At 41.1% G+C, this 16303-nt stretch overlaps 1 protein-coding gene across 1 annotated transcript in view; it reads left to right on the top strand.

The window, feature by feature from the left end:
- TRPC7 (transient receptor potential cation channel subfamily C member 7) overlaps window positions 1-16303 on the top strand; it is a 64935-nt gene that overhangs the window by 38345 nt on the left and 10287 nt on the right. The window contains exons 5-7 of the mRNA XM_090150854.1: window positions 2599-2815; window positions 8558-8791; window positions 10639-10903. Coding sequence (XP_090006980.1) covers window positions 2599-2815; window positions 8558-8791; window positions 10639-10903 — 716 coding nt within the window. The remainder of the gene's footprint in view (window positions 1-2598; window positions 2816-8557; window positions 8792-10638; window positions 10904-16303) is intronic.

Raw genomic sequence — 16303 nt, forward strand, 5'->3', positions numbered from 1 at the left:
ATGTGAGCCCATAGATCTTATGAATACTGGACAGGAATCCAGAGTTTCCCATGGAGAAATACATGTGAAACCAGGGCTGTACTGTGGTTGGTTTGGGTTAGGTGACAGTGGGAATTCACGTGGAGGTAATGATGATTCCTTTGTGTCAGAACTCAGTCTAGCAGGGATTTATGAAGCTGTTTAATTTCCTTCACCTCTGATGAAAGTGCTGGGATCTGGCACACCAGTCAACAGCAATGTTTTTGGTGTATTCCCAGAACTACAGGCTTTGTGTTTGAATACATAATAGGTGGGGAAAAAGGTTAGACTAGAAATAAGCAGAGAATTTAAATGAAAAACATTGGATATAACAGTTGGGCGAAACTGGGCAAAAACTCACTCAAAACCTTGAACTAAATTGCAGGATAAAAAAGAAATAACTGAGAAAGGTATTTGGGTTTCAATTTCATGAGGTAGGCATATTAAAATTTAAAATAAAAAAAAAAATTGAAATATGGAACAGCACAATTTTCCCCTTAACTTTTTTTTTGTGGTTTTTCTTACTGTGCGTTCCCATTTTTCAATGTCCTGTTTTTGTATTGTGTTTTTTTCTTAAAGAGCATATCTAGCCTTCTATCCTAAAGTCAAATTGGAAGTTATCTCAGGAATTGTCTTTCAACAAATGGTTTTCCATCAGTCCGAACAATGAAGTCTTGATTTTTGTTTTTTTTTTTCTGGACGTTTTCCTCTGCTATGTCTATTTTCTACAATATGTGTCATGCTTCTGCTATGAGTGCAGTACTGAAAATAGTGAAAACTTTTTCTTTTTTGCAGTTTCTATCTTTATTAGTTCCTATCTCATGGAATTTAGATTAATTTGCATTTGGAAAGCTGTTTCACTCTCACCCTTTGTATACTTTCTTTTTCACATGTCTAGCTTTATTATTTTCCTATGATGCAGATAAGATTTCAAGTCATGAAATGAGATACTCTCTTAAGAATGAAGCTTTGTATTGGCACACTGTCAGCATTTCTGTCATCCTAACAGCAGCAGTCAGGCATTTCCCTGCAGTCTCCATCTGAAGTAAGATGAAATTTTGATTTAATAAAGAAGTTGATACATTCAAGAATGACACACCTTGAGTTTAACAGTATCGCGGTGCATGGAGAAGATATCTTAATGTCATAATGCATTATGCTGAGTGGAGGAATTGCTTTAATCTCAGTGTCTATTTTTTTTTGAGTTTCTGTAGAGAAGAGAAAATGTCTAATTTTTCAGAAACAATTCAGGCTTCAGAAGAAAGCGCTGCTTCTCTTTTAGTGAATTGAGAGTGGGAATGGGCCGTGCATAAGCTGCAAATGCACTTCAAATTAACTGAGAACAGCTCTGTATATTCACAGTTGTTAAAATTTGCTCTTTAAGCTCTCCCAGGCTGGTCATATAAGGAAATAATTGAGGTTGCTACTGTATGGGACATCTGCACTGGCAACATAAGGTGGTCTGCTACGAGTGTGAATCTAGTCAACGTCTGCCATAAATACCTGCTGAGAGCTAACATGCACCACACGAGGTTTTGCAGCAGATGAGTGAACCACTGTCATCAGTGTTGGGATTGTTTTTAATACATTTCATTTAATCAGAAGACCTCCTACATCTGCCATAACATTCCTAGCGAAGAGTAAAGAAACTTGGACTTTGAGTCAGGGCAATATTCACTTTCCTAAGCACATACTTATGTACCTTGGTAAGAAGTAAACTTGTTAATTAGAGCTCGTGAATAGGTTGTGTTAGAAAGACTTTCTGGTACTTAGAAACATACAAATTTTCCAATAATTTATGGCATTGATAGAATGCGTAACTTTGAAAAGGTCTTTAACCAAAGCTGTTGCTGGAGCTAAATAAGAAAACAAGGAACCTTCTTACTTTAGTCCTTTTTCATGTTTCTTATGAGGTGTTATGATCAAGAAGGTAGATATTAAGAAAATTTTGAGGATGCCCTGTCATTAAGGGAAATTAATCAGTGTGTAATACACTGCAAAAAAAAAAAAAAAAAAATCCCATGTGCTTTGAGGTTGTTCTGGAAAGCCTATGTACAGTGTGGCACTTGCACTGCTGTATATTGACATCTTCCTGCAATACTGGTTACTTAGGCCACAAAAAATGAAAAAAGTGTTATTTAAACTGATTAGAAAAAAAGTTTTTTTTTAAAGAATAGAAGAAATACTGGTTGTAATGGAGAGGTCTTGGCTCAGATCATTGCTGCGCTTATTCTTGACTTACTGTATTGGGATAAATCCACATGTGCTAGGGAGTGAATCTGCAGATTTTGTGCTAGTTTTAAGAGAAGGCTTTCATATAAAGGTATATGAAGACTATTACAAAGGAATCTTTAAATGAAATAACATTTCCTACATGTTGTTAATGAACCAAAAATTCAGAATTAATAAAAGATTCTAATATATTACTGCTTAGGATGCTGTGAAGGAGAAGTGGGTACATCGCTAGGTTTAATTTCATTTTCTGCTTACTACATAGTCAGGAGGGTTAGATAACATACATGGGAGAAATGATACTGACATGCACAGAAGAAAGCAAAAATCTTGTGTGTTTCATTTCAGTTGGGACGGACCCTCCGAAGTCCTTTCATGAAGTTCGTGGCGCACGCTGTTTCTTTCACAATCTTCCTTGGACTGTTAGTAGTGAACGCTTCGGATCGGTTTGAAGGAGTAAAAAATCTTCCCAACGAAACCATCACAGATCATCCCAAACAAATATTTAGAGTCAAAACAACTCAGTTCTCGTGGACAGAATTGCTGATCATGAAGTGGGTATTGGGTAAGCAAAGACAAACCATCTTAAAGTCCTTGAGGGAAATTAAACTTAACTAACAGAGCGTGGTAGGCAGGGATATCCCGAAGAGGGGGAGGGCAAATAATTAAAAAAAAAAAAAAATGATGAAGTTAAATTTCAGGCTGATTAAGATATTCTGATTGATTAAAACATAATCAGAAAAGACTTTTATTTTGGTCCCTGCTTTTGAAAACATGGAGTGATTCTCAGCAAATTCCAACTTTGCTGTTTTTTCCATTTTCTGGGGTAATTTGCAGAAGATGTGTGTTTGCTGTGGTTTCTTTAATCACTGAATCTTAAAGAATGTAGTATTCTATGCAGTAACTTACAGCTTCTCTGAGTGGGAAAAAATTTGTCCTTTGGGACATGAACAACCAGCTTCTTTTATTACCTTGCTATGGCATGCTATTATAACTCTCAGGACCTCAGTTACCTTGTCTGTAAAATGGGTGTGTGTTGCTGTTTGCTTCTTGGAAAAGAACTCTGAGATCAAGTGATGATCTCAGATTGTTAGATAAATAAGAGCTGGATTTCATCAAATTTGTAGTAAGAAACTGCTACTGGTGAGATAACTTTTTGAAAAAGAAATGAAGTTGCCTAAAATTTATAAAGCACAGATTCGTTTGGATGAACCCTTTGAGTGCAAAACTGTGTCACATGCACAAGTTAAACTTCGTGGGGATTTTTTTTTGGCAGATTCAGATGTATTACTTCTGCTGGCACAATTTATTCCTGGCAGGTCAGCTTCTTTGAACCACTAATCTCAACAAGCTCAGAAAGATTTATTGGGAAATTGATCTTATCGACTCTGCAGAATCTTTATCTACTTCTCCTGTATTTATTTTTACTTTTCACCAGGATTTTTATTATTTTTTTTTGCAGTAGGACAAACGTCACGCTTCTATAAGTACTGATGACATTAAATCCCTCTGAGAAATAGAATAGGGCTGCTCTATCTGATGACTTCCCGGCCACCATTTCTTTGTTCCCTGTCCCCACAATAAGTGAAGTCCCATACAGGATATTAGACAAGGAAAAAAAACCTGAATAGATGCCAGACTGGATAGAGTAAGAGATATTTATAAAATGATATTAAAGCAGTTGGACAAGATGATTAGATTTTAGCCTAGGTATTCTTTTTCTCATAGGCAGAAGGTATCTGCCTGCCTGGAGAGTTCCTGAGAGATGAAGTAGAAAACATTTCATTTAAAAGCAAAGGTTTTCACTTTCCTGGGAGAAGGAAAGTGATTCATTGTACAGATTTCTGAATATAATGAGATTTTCTAATGACTGCCTACATCAGCACTGACAGTCTTCTCCAGCCATTTTGTCTGTCTGCCTACAATAGAGCTTCAAATAATGTTTCAGCCGTACTAATGTGAAATTTCAGTGCATGTAGACTGGGGGCAGCTGGCCTGGGGCTTGGGAATTTAATGGGCCATGTATGGACTGTCAACCTTGTCAACTGTCAAGGTGCTAGGGATCATGAAGTGCCCAGTTGTTGGGTGCAAAAATTTTGTAGTTATTGTAAGTATACATCTAAAGGTGTAAATATAATTAAATGTAATGCTATAGCCAAATATCACAGGCAAAGACAGCAAGAAACGCTTTCTAGAGACAGAAATGTAAGTAGATAGTAAGTATATGCTGAAGTGTAGTAAATCTCTTATGTACTAAATATACATGCCTGTATTTAATCTTGCTTGGCAATGTCTGCAGCTGCTCTCTCCAGTCTCAAAAGCATTGATGATTACCTACATTTCAATTCATAACACGATCAAAAACTGAAATCTTATTTATTCTCAGTTTTAAAGCACATTCGTCCTGTTTCTGTACCTTCTATTTTCTTATTCATATTATGGCAGCACTGATGAGTGCTGATGACACCTTACTTGGTTTCAACTATAGCACACTATTTTTGAGTAATTAGTTTACAGGTCCCTGATCTTGATTCTCTTGGGGCGGGATGAAATTGGCTAAGTTACCTGGTTGTCAACAAAAATATTGCAACAGATGTTCAGAATAGCATTATTTGAGAATGATGTGACACTTCAACATGGCATATTGTGGCCAAGAGTGAGTAAAACCTGTGATAACACCCCCTGCAAATAATCTTGCTGGAGGTATGAAAATTGATAAATGTATGTGTATATATATTTTTTTATTTTATTTTTTTAAGGAAAAACTACTGGTGCAAGAACAACAGGCTACTGTTAGACAAAAAGATCCCATTGCCATATCTAGCTCCCAAGTGTTTGTAAGGGAGGTGAGTAGTGGAGTGAACTAAGTGGAGACGACAACTTTCAGTCAGGCAAGCACTTTATTCTCCCCCAAAATCCATACCAGAGGCTCTGTTGTCCATCAGCCTGTAGTTCTGAAAGGCTGTAAAGGATTGCTGGATCAGTCAGGTAGTGTTGGTAGCCCTCTTAATACCCCTGTGAAGAGCCAGATAAGCAATAGCATTTTTAGATGGGAAAATACTGTTTTGTTCTCTCTCACTTCTCTTGGTTACAAATGAGCATTCAGGAGCTGCTGATGGCAAACTCAGTGCAGAGAAATACAGTGATGGTCTCATATAAAAACTTCCCTTGGCCTTAGAGTGCTGGGCACTGCACATTAGACTCATACACCTCAGGTGTTTGTGCCCCTTGCCTACCTTTCACCCTGCATTCAGATCTTTCCACTTCTTGTGTGAGGAAGGCTGGGATTTTCTATGTGAGATATGTGCCTCAAATGCTCACTAAACGTAGGGAGGTTCTATTTAGAGTGACAATTTCCCCCTTGTGAAAGCAGCAGAGCAAGCACAGAATCACAGAATGGCCAGGGTTGGAAGGGACCTCAAGGATCATGAACCTCCAACCCCCTGCCACATGCAGGGCCACCAACCTCCCCATATAATACTACACCAGGCTGCCCAGGGCCCCATCCAACCTGGCCTTGAACACCTCCAGGGACGGGGCATCCACAGCCTCTCTGGGCAGCTGTTCCAGCACCTCACCACTCTCTCTGTAAAGAATTTCCCCCTGATGTCCAACCTAAATCTCCCCTCCCTCAACTTAAAACCATTTCCCCTCATCCTGCAGTTATCTACCCTTTCAAAGAGTTGATTCCCCTCCTGTTTGTAGGCTCCCTTTAGGTACTGAAAGGCTGCAATGAGGTCACCCCGCAGCCTTCTTTTCTCCAGGCTAAGCAGTGGAACTCTGGGTGGGCACAATCTGATCACAACCTTCTCTGCTAATCCTGCAGCCTAGAGAAGGCTCAAAGTAGGTTCTCCAACTTTAGCTGTTCATGATTTATGTATCAGGCCGGTGGATGTAAAAATCTGACAAACTGTTCCTCTGTGCACAGGAGGTGAACAGCATGCCTTGTGTATTTCCATTTTTCTTCTAACCAGGCTGTGCCTGTAGCTTGACTTTCCTTCCCCTCCTGGAACCAGGAGTGCCCATCAAGGTGACATTTCCAATTATCCCCGCTGTGGGACAGCAGGCACCTCCAGGAACTGGGGAGCAGAAGCTGCTCATACCACCTCTCTGTGCATCAAATTCATGGAAGTGACCTTTCCCAGAGCCAGCAAGGGCCTCAGAAATACTGTACTGAAATGCCATTACACTCAGGGAAATCTACCTTGGCCTCACTTGCCTGACACATCTCTATTCTACATCCTGTCTTAAGTCCCATCCCCTCAATTTTATCTACGTTCTCTCTCCTCTGTATTTTTATTCTAGAAGATTTGAATATTCTCCCACAATGTATATATAATTAGCCTGCAGTACTGACCACGTAATTACTGTAACTTTTCTACTTGTCCTGAATAGACATTTTTCTGTATGTATGGATAAAAAATGACTGCCACGTAGTTGGCAAAAAGAATGATGTAAATTATAGGCCAACAGTGTGATACTTTCACAGAGTGATTCTAATTTTAGTCAGTCTACTCAGTTTTAGACGTGTCTTACTACATTAATCTGTGACTTAGGTATATTAAGTGACCGAGATTAGAAATAAATTTGAGTAGGAGAGTTAATATTTAAACCAGGAAAGACATTTTATGAGCATCAGTGAAGAAGTGCTGTGTTTGGCAATGACGTGCACATAATATTTCCTGAAGTACTTTAGTACTTTTTATACGATGTGCGCACATAATGTGTAGCCTAATGTCTCATGTCTATCAGTTTGAGAATTTTTTTTTTTTTTTGAGCCAGAAATGTGTTCTTTTAATATTTCATCCTTACTCCAGAACAGTTCCCGAGAAACCCATTCTTTCACTTTCTGCCCCAGGCTATTTATTATTAAATCTCACCGCAGTAAATGATGGCTTGCAATGAAGTTCCTGCTTTCCCTCAGCCAAGAACCTGTGGACACTTTTGCCTCCCCCTGGCTTTGCTGTGCACTCAGCAGACCACTCAGCAGTCTTTCTTTCAAGATAGATCTATGTGAGCCATAACCTGTGTCATGGTGCAGCTCCTGGGTTCTGCCTTGAGGCCCCAGTGCTACAGAGGTTGCAGGCTGGTGGTGCCTGAAATAGAGATAGTTTACCTTTCCTTTGTCTTCCAAACCCTTACTAATGCTCAAGGACTGATGGCATCTGTTCTTCATCTTGTCAGCCTCGCACTGACTTATTTCCTTCCCTATAACCAACTCCTGACTGCTCCTCTTGGGACCGTGTGTGCTTCCAGGAGTCTCTGAAGTAGCTGAGCAAATGCATTTACATGCCACACCACGAGAACTTCCAGCAAAGAAGATGGTGAAGAGTTCATATAAAGGACATGGTTGCAGGAGGCTGCATGGAAATTGGTCGGCCCTGCTCGTGCTTGATTAAATGTGAATTTTGCTGCTGCTATGGAAACAGGATTGCAGGAAATATTTATAATTACCAGTGGGTAAAATATTCCAACATTTTATCTGTTCTGAAACATTTTGGCCTTGGAGTTCTGCTCCAACTGAATATTGAGCAAGCTGGTGAATCTGACCTGAGCTGCTGGCTCCAGTTCACCCAGTGAAATCATCTCCTTTCCCCAGTACAACATGGATGTCAAAATCCTTGAATTCTCTGGCTCTGGTGTTTAGATTTATCTGTAAGTCTACTCTTAGAAAGATCCTAAATTCAGGATAAGGTCGGGATTTGCCAAGTGGTAAAGCAGGCTTTAATGTCTGGAAATTCATTATTATTTGGTATATAAAACTTAATGAAAAGCTCTGCAGGGACGGAACTTCTGGTTTTCCTTTTCTCTGATCAGGCTACATTTACTGCTAGGTCAGATTTCCTTTCACAAAGCTATTTCCATTCTTAAAATGCTCCCAAGCTCTGTGGTAAAGGCGGAGAAAAACTCCAGCAGAGTAAGTAGTCTTCAATGGCCCAGCTTAGCAAGAAGATTTTGAAGAGAGGAAATGTGCATTTTTTTCACAAGTAAATCAGCTGTAGGATTTGATAACATCCTCAGTATTTGTGAACTGCGCTTTCACAGATGTCAGCAGAAATCTGTTTTATCACTGATTAATCTAGTGAAATTTTGAGATGTTAGTGTTGTATGCACAAAGGAGCATACTAGCTTAAACATGTAATCATTTTAAAGAAAAGCTGACATTAAGTGTTCTCTTGAGAAAGTCAGTTTAACTGAAGAGTTACTTGCTTCAACCTTAGAAGCCACTGGTAGCCAGGGAATGGTTCTGTCTGAATGCAAAAAGTGCCTTTGTCTGCTGGTTAAACGTGTTGTGGCCTCTCTGTAGGCATGATATGGTCAGAGTGTAAGGAGATCTGGGAAGAGGGCCCACGAGAGTATGTGGTACATCTCTGGAACCTTCTGGACTTTGGGATGCTGTCCATCTTTGTGGCGTCGTTCACTGCCAGGTTCATGGCTTTCCTCAAAGCGACTGAAGCACAACAGTACGTCGATCAGTACGTTCAAGATGATGACCTCAATAATGTCACCCTTCCCCCTGAAGTTGCTTACTTTACTTACGGTAAGATGCTTTTTGCTATCTAATGCTTCTTGTTCTTTCAAGGTGTTGTGTGGTAGTGCTGAAAGTACCCTTTTTTTTTTTGTGATATTTATGAAAGTTATTTTCAAATTAAAATCCTTCTTCTGAGATTTACCCATTCCAGCCATTTTCATAAGCAGCCAAAAAGAACTGAGATCTGACCCTCATCGAGTCTCTGATTTTGCTCTGAGGCTTAGCTCAATCACATCCTGAAAAATAGCTTGAGCAACAAATTATCGGGACCTGAGAGGATATAATTTAAATTATAGATGATGAACCCACTTCATTTTCCAAATGCAAGAGGAGGGACATGTGAACCAGTGTGAGATCTGGAGCTGCATTTTTAATTGGTGGTGTGCTCTGCTCTGCATCTGTTACGTCCAATGCCTATGCAATAGACATACAAATAGAAATCACGCCCATACGCTGCTCCATCTCCAAGAGAACACCTTTATTTCTGAGATCCTACATGATTTATAAGTGCTAACATTTGGAAATGCAAGCAATAGCATAGCTTTAGTTAACATTATTTTTGATGTTTTTTTCTTTGATATTCCCAAACAAACAGAGCTTTACACTCCCATACAGTGTCTGGACTTGTGTGCCTCTGTAAGCTTGAGATATAACTTGGATAAAATCTGTGGGGGCTTTGCTTATGGAGGGCTGCAAGGTCTGTGGGTGTGAGCACACTGGAGCATCCTTTGCTCACTAGGCTTGCAAGGCAACGTTCTAGCAAGGAGCTTGAACCAGAGAGGCAGATCTGGGCTGGCAGTTTTCATTCACAATAGACTTGCACCATGTGGCACCAGGGACACGTGCCCTGAGCCGTGGACACGCTCAGCCTCCTGCCTGCCTCTCTGAAGGTAAGCTTCCTTCTCGTGGCTCCAACAAGCAAGAGGCCTCTGAACTCGTGCTGTGGTTCTGCTCTCTGTGGTTTGCTGGTGACCCATTTAAAGTGAATTCATGATATAGAATTGCATAGGGTCCAGCACAGAATGTCACAAGCCGATCCTGTGAATTCTTCCATCTGCTGCTTTTCCTTGGATACGAATTACTGGAAATAATGCTGAAGTTTAATGCTGTGTCCTTAAAGATGTCACTTATTTTGGCTCTGAGTCAATACTTTCATCAAGGAGCTCAGCTGATGCAGCGACACTTACAAGCTACATTAATATAAATGATCAATTTTTCAGTAGAGTAAACAAACAACGCGTAACTGATATCAAAAAGACATTTTTTAAAGTAGAAATATTAGAGTGGCTATGTTGCCAAAATTGGTTTCAATTTAAAGATAATACAACAGTGATACTTAGATATTTAATGACTGTGCCTGCTTTATCTGAACAAATTCAAGCTTCCTTGTCTAAAGTTACGGAAACAGATCTCAGCCTCCCTATCGTTCCTCTTCCATGTATTGACATAGTGCCATGTATCTAGCTAAAGTTATAGCCACTTATATTTGCTCTGTTGTGATTTTGGTTTTCAGTCTCAGGGGCATCAGCTGGAAAAAGGACAGCGCAGTTGATGCTCCAATAGGAAATCAAAATTTCCAAACTTTTTAAAAGTTATGTCTTTTATCTGTTGTGTGACTTTGGTAAATCTCAGTGACTCACTCATTTCTCATCATTTCCATGTCAAAAATGCAACTGTTTCTTGCCCATCCTTGTAAAAAATGCTGAAGACTTCAGTGACCAGTTGTTCCAACCCCCCCCTTTTTTTTTTTCCTTTAACTCCTGGCCAGAATCAAGATTAAGCCCTAAAAAGGAGTCATTTATCATCATAACATCCACCTTCCACTTTTCATTCCTAATGTCTGTGTATTGTTTTAGCCAGGAACAAGTGGCTTCCCTCGGATCCTCAGATCATTTCAGAAGGACTGTATGCAATAGCTGTGGTACTCAGCTTCTCCCGCATTGCTTACATTCTTCCAGCCAACGAAAGCTTCGGGCCCCTGCAGATCTCTTTGGGAAGGACTGTGAAGGATATCTTCAAGTTCATGGTCATCTTTATCATGGTGTTCCTGGCCTTCATGATTGGAATGTTCAACCTTTACTCTTACTACCTTGGTGCAAAATACAACCCTGCATTTACAACGTGAGTACTTAAGGAAAAAAGGCTGTTCTTGCAGGGCTCTGTTCATTCTGCTTTATTGCTGCTGCTAACTCTGCCCAGGTAGCTGGGATGCTGCTGAAAATTCTTCAGCTGTTAGTCAGGTGCTTGGCTAAGAGCAGAGAGGTGTCTATACAGTGGTTGATTCCATATGCAAACAAAAGTCCATCTCTTGAGCGTACCTTTGTGTTCTCTATTCTTCCCACCAGACTTAAACCTCCCTTCCTCTTAGCTGCTCCCTCCCTACTACTCACTGGGCTTCCCACAGTGGGGGCTTTCCATCCCACACCCCCACCTGTGAGGGAAGAGGAAAGCTTGGTGTGATGCTTTCCCCTTGCTGTGATCTGACATCAGGGCAGTCTCACCACACTTGTAAAGCCTGAGATGAGGAGCAGACAGCAGCTGGCGTTGGATTTGTCATTTCTCTAATGTGTCAAACAGCTAACCTCAGCTCGTAGCTCCCCTGGGAGAAATGACCTGATTGGCATCATTTCTGCCCTGTGAGTGGCTGTGTCCTTCCAAAGACAGGAGCCAGTCTTACTACACTGCTCTCTTGTGCAACACATACTTTGTACCACAACGTTTAAATTTTCTGATTGAGCCAAATGTGCCTTCTGAACCTTTCTGTAACTCAGGATACACGTTAATGGAAGGATTTATGAGAGCGGATGCAATTACATTTATCTGTGCTCGGTAGTAAGAGAGAAGAAAATTGAGTGTGGGATGTGACTTGGTTCTTATTGGAAGAGAAGATGTCCTTGAAGCACAAGAGTTAATGTGAAGTTGGGTCGATTCTGCCCCTGACTGCAGCAGTTGTGGTGTCCCCCAGGCATGTCATCAGAGCACCCGTTAACAGATTCCAGTCTCTGATGCAAAAATGATATCTGTCCAATTAACACACACAGCACAAGTGGATCTCTGGGTCTTTTGATGGAAATAACGAGCAAACATTGCCTGAAATGGTGACTGCTCACGGGAGGGAAGAATGCTTGAGTGCCTGAGGGCTGTCTGAGCTGGGGAGAGTCCTGTCAAAAGGCACTGCTTGTCCTCCTTAATGTCAGCCTTGTGATCACTTATCCTGGAGGGACTTCATGGAGTTACAAAGCAAATTTTCCATGAAAATGAATTTTCCTTTTAATAGTTTGGAAAAGACTTAAAATAAGCTTGATTTCCTCTGATTATATAAACACGCAGAAGTGTTAAAGGATGATGAGTGAAAACGAGCCCTTCATCACACAAAACAATGAGTGTAAATTAACATTCATCCTCAAAATCCTTCTCGGATGTCTCATTCAACAAACCAGAAACCTACAGTCCCAAACAATTTTGGCAAGCTAAGAACGATATGTTGGCAGAGGGGCTAACCCTCACAACATTTCCTTGCCTGCTTTTCTTGAGCAGTCTGTGAGCCATCCTGAACATGGTGCTTTCCTGCTGCCATTTACTTATTTGTGGCAAGAGGGGAAGTCTCAATGTGTTGTCAAAATTCGCTGAGGCAAAGAGAAGTGCTCACTTTGCTGAAGTTGTAAGCATTTTATGACTTCACTGACTTCTCTGAATGCATCTCATAGCAGACGTCGCAAATTCTAATGCGTGAAATTTTACAGAAATTAAATTTCCTACTCAAAATGATGGCTGTTTTACTATGGGACCTGACTTGGATATCACTTGGCTAATTGTGACAGAAGAAAAAACCTGCTGGATTTGTGCGTTAATCAGATTGTGGCCGGTTCCAGAGGGCACTGAATTGACAGCTCCCTCTGAACATCACAGTCGATATCCCCAGCGATACCCTCACAGACAAGGAGCTGCTCACAGAAATAACACTGGATTTCAAACAACCACAGCTTCCCAGGACAGTGTGTAGGAAGAAAAAAGAATGCATATTTGTCCAGGTATCATTGAGAGGGAATTGCGTGCTTCGATCTAATAATTATAATAATAATAATCCATGACTGCTGGTGTAGCTTGCACTTTTGGAATCCCGTTCATTTTGCTTTCTGCAGAGCAGGCACACAGCACCCCGGTGGCCTCTGAACCATGTTATCATGCAGTTTCTGTCAGTTCTTCAATTTTAATGTTCTTGACGCAAAGGAAATGAAAATGCAGTGTGCTTTTCCTCACGCTGTTAAACACTGAGATTATGTAGCTAACTGTGGTATACTTCCAAATTTTTCTTTTTCAGTTCTTCAGTGCTGAAAAGTTGACAGCTTTCAGGACTCTTGCAGCCGACCCCAGCACTGTTTATGTGTTTATTGTATGCTGTGTACAGAACACAGCTCTCCAAACAGCCCGTAATTATGAACATGCTATGCAAACAAAATCGAAATGGAGGCAAGACTGATTGTGTTCGTCTTGCTTTCTGCATCGCAAATCAGGCTGAGGGCTACAGCATGAGGGTTTCTGTCTGCTTCTCCCCAAGGGGAACTGTGACTCACTGCTCAGTGCCAATGTTACTTAAGGGCTTGGAGGCTTTTTTCTTCTCATTCTGCTTTGTCAAAATGTGATATTTTTGTAGATTATATTGACCGTGTTGCTTTTCTGGCAATGTTAAAGCTCTACCAATCAATTTAAGGAAATAACTCAGTCTGAAAGGATGCCTTAAGCTTTCTTAAAGGGGAGGATGCAAGACTGACATGAAATCATGTCCTCGCTGTGATCTTTTTTGATGAACAGCACACAGCTGCTTATAGAAGCAAGGAAAATCTGAAACTAGATGATTGCCTGTGGTCTGTTTTCTTCCTTAATGCAAAATCTTTGTTTAACTTCACCAAGACTGCCTATTGAAGCAAAATTCTTTTTGTTCTCACTACAATTGCTGGCCCTTCTGCAGTGAGGAGAGCACAGCCTACCCATCCCAGCAAGCAGCACCACTCAATCTGCCCCTGCCAGCTCCCCCTGCTCTCCAGAGCTGTCAAGATGGACAGAACTCCTGATCTCTTCCCTCATTTGTTTGCCTTTGGGAAGGATAAAGCACGCTGGGTCTTTGCAGGAGGGGGGCAAGGAGCATAGTTGATGCTGCCGAGACACATCAGTGTCTTGGAAATTTCAAGAAGTTGGCTCCAACTGTCCTCATCTCGTGTTTTAGTGAAACATTTTCAAAAAGAAAAGAATATGTTCCCTGTGACCTGTGCCAAATCTTGTGCAAATTGACAGTAGTGAGAGGGGGGGAACCATCCAAGTTTGGTACAGGCTGCCCAGAGAAGCTGTGGATGCCCCATCTGTGGAGGTGCCCAAGGCCACAAATGGGGAGAGCTGTTGGTTGGCAACCCTGCCCATGGCTGGGGGCTTGGATCTTTAAGGTCTCCACAAACGTAAGCCATTCTGTGTTTCTCTGATGCAGCCTCGTCAGAAGGTGGGGATGACCTAGTACCAGGTCCCTTCAGAATCATTTCCTCCACAAGTGAGAGTGCTGTGTCTGTCTGTAGGCATTGCCGAGCGTTGTGTTGGGATGCCGCTTCTCCTGCCACCCTCCCACTCCCATACCCACTTTTCTTCTGCTTGATGCTAGGATTAAGGAGCTTGGACATTTGCAAAGGAGCTCGACGGCTGTGCTGGAGCCCTCAGCTTCTTGGGGAGGCCAGGACCAGCCAGTAATTTACTTTTCAAGGAGAACCTGACACCTCTCCAGAACAAAGGTTAATGCTTAAGCTGCAGAAAAGGAGTGGAGTTGACATGTTGGATTAAAAGCCACCAGCAGGGTGGAAAACTAAGGGAACCTTTCCAAATTAAAAAAGGGAAGTTAATAGCAGGGTGCAGCTGGGATCAAGGCTGGTGGTTACGGTTTTCATTAGTTTGATAAGTGACTTTGATGACAGGTTTCAAAGCCACTGGTTTTTGGTGTTGTACAAGTTCTTTAACTAGAAATACAGTGTTGAATAGAATAGGAGCTAAGCAGATTGCTAACATAAAAGTGAAGGATATCTGACACGTTAATGTCAGTTGTCCTTTGCTGCGTGTGATGGCAGGAGACAAGAGCAGAGTGAGGAGAGGAAATACCCACCAAGAAGAAAAGAGGTGGTGCTTTTTTGCATCCCACAGGTAAATCTCTGTGTAAAATCCCAGCCTCATTGCAAAACTGCAAAGAGGCATGAACAATTTCTCTGTGTAAAATGAAGACTGAGTAGAAAGCCCCATTTCAACTGATGTCGTGTGACATCTATTTGGAACACTGCTCAGGATCATCTCCCACAAGTCAGAGAGGTTATGGTGGATGAGAATGATGCCTGAATATTTACTGCAGTCTTTCTACTATGACATGCAAATGGAGGAGGGGATGCCAGGAGTTGTGATGGGAGATAAGAGCCAGTTTGCTATGGCTGAAAGGAATTGTGGAGTGCTCTGCATACGCCCTCCAGAGAGTTTGAGTTAATTTTTGCCTGCACGCATAGTGTAAGAGATACCAGAGTGGTTGCAAAGTTTATTGTTTCCCTAGGACATGTTTTAGTTTGTGTCTATAATCTGTTTTTACAAACAGATTTTGCACGATTAGTCTGCCACCCTAATAATAATAATTAAAAGAGCCTGAAAATAGTTAATGAATGGCTTTGTTTTCTTAGAGGGCATTTACCTCCTGGGGTGCAAGTAAAGGCATTATTTGCTTTCAACTTGAAAACTAAGCGAAGTTCTTACAAATCATACCAACATTCTTCCTCCTCCTCCCCCTTCCTTCATTTCTGTCTGGGGCTGCCTTCTTTCTGCCTGGTACAGCCTTGACTCCTCTGAACTAAGCTCTGTTTTTGATCTACTAGTTTACCTGCATCCTTTCCATTTCTTTGTCATTGCCTTATTCTCCTTTTTCCTGTCTTTCAGCATTTTATTTTCCTCTGATTTCTTTCTACTTCCAAGTAAATGTAATAATCAAATTTAAATGCCTCCTGCAGCATCTTCTATTACTCCTTAATTTCAAATTGTTTAGGAACTTAAGTTGTTATTTTTTATTTTTTACAAGTCTTTGAGTGCCTGAATTGTCTGTTGTCCCAAAGAAGGATAGGAAGAAAATCAGACCATGGGATGACTTTATTTGCATGGTGCACTGGTTACACTCATGCCACAAGTCAGAACTTTTCACAGATTCCTTTTGTGCAGAAAATAATGCTTTTCTTCTGCCCTGGAAATGCCTTATAAGGCAGTCAAGATAAGTTCCCTCTTCCTTCTCCCAGGTAATCTCTGCTTGTCTTCCCCAGATGAGGAATAGGTGATGGAGTAGAACTTCTGAGTCCCTCACAAAAAGTTCCCAACTGCAAATAGCCCATGGAGGAGTCCTTAATAGGGACAGAAAAGCCAAGTGACGAATAACACACCTGAGAAGAGCAGATGGAGCTAATAAGGGGTTGCTGCCACTTTATGATATCCATAGAAGTAGTATTTCTTTATCAGATCAGG

Source organism: Phasianus colchicus, chromosome 15 (assembly GCF_987193195.1).
Source record: "Phasianus colchicus chromosome 15, bPhaCol1.hap1.1, whole genome shotgun sequence".
Lineage (NCBI taxonomy): Eukaryota > Metazoa > Chordata > Aves > Galliformes > Phasianidae > Phasianus > Phasianus colchicus.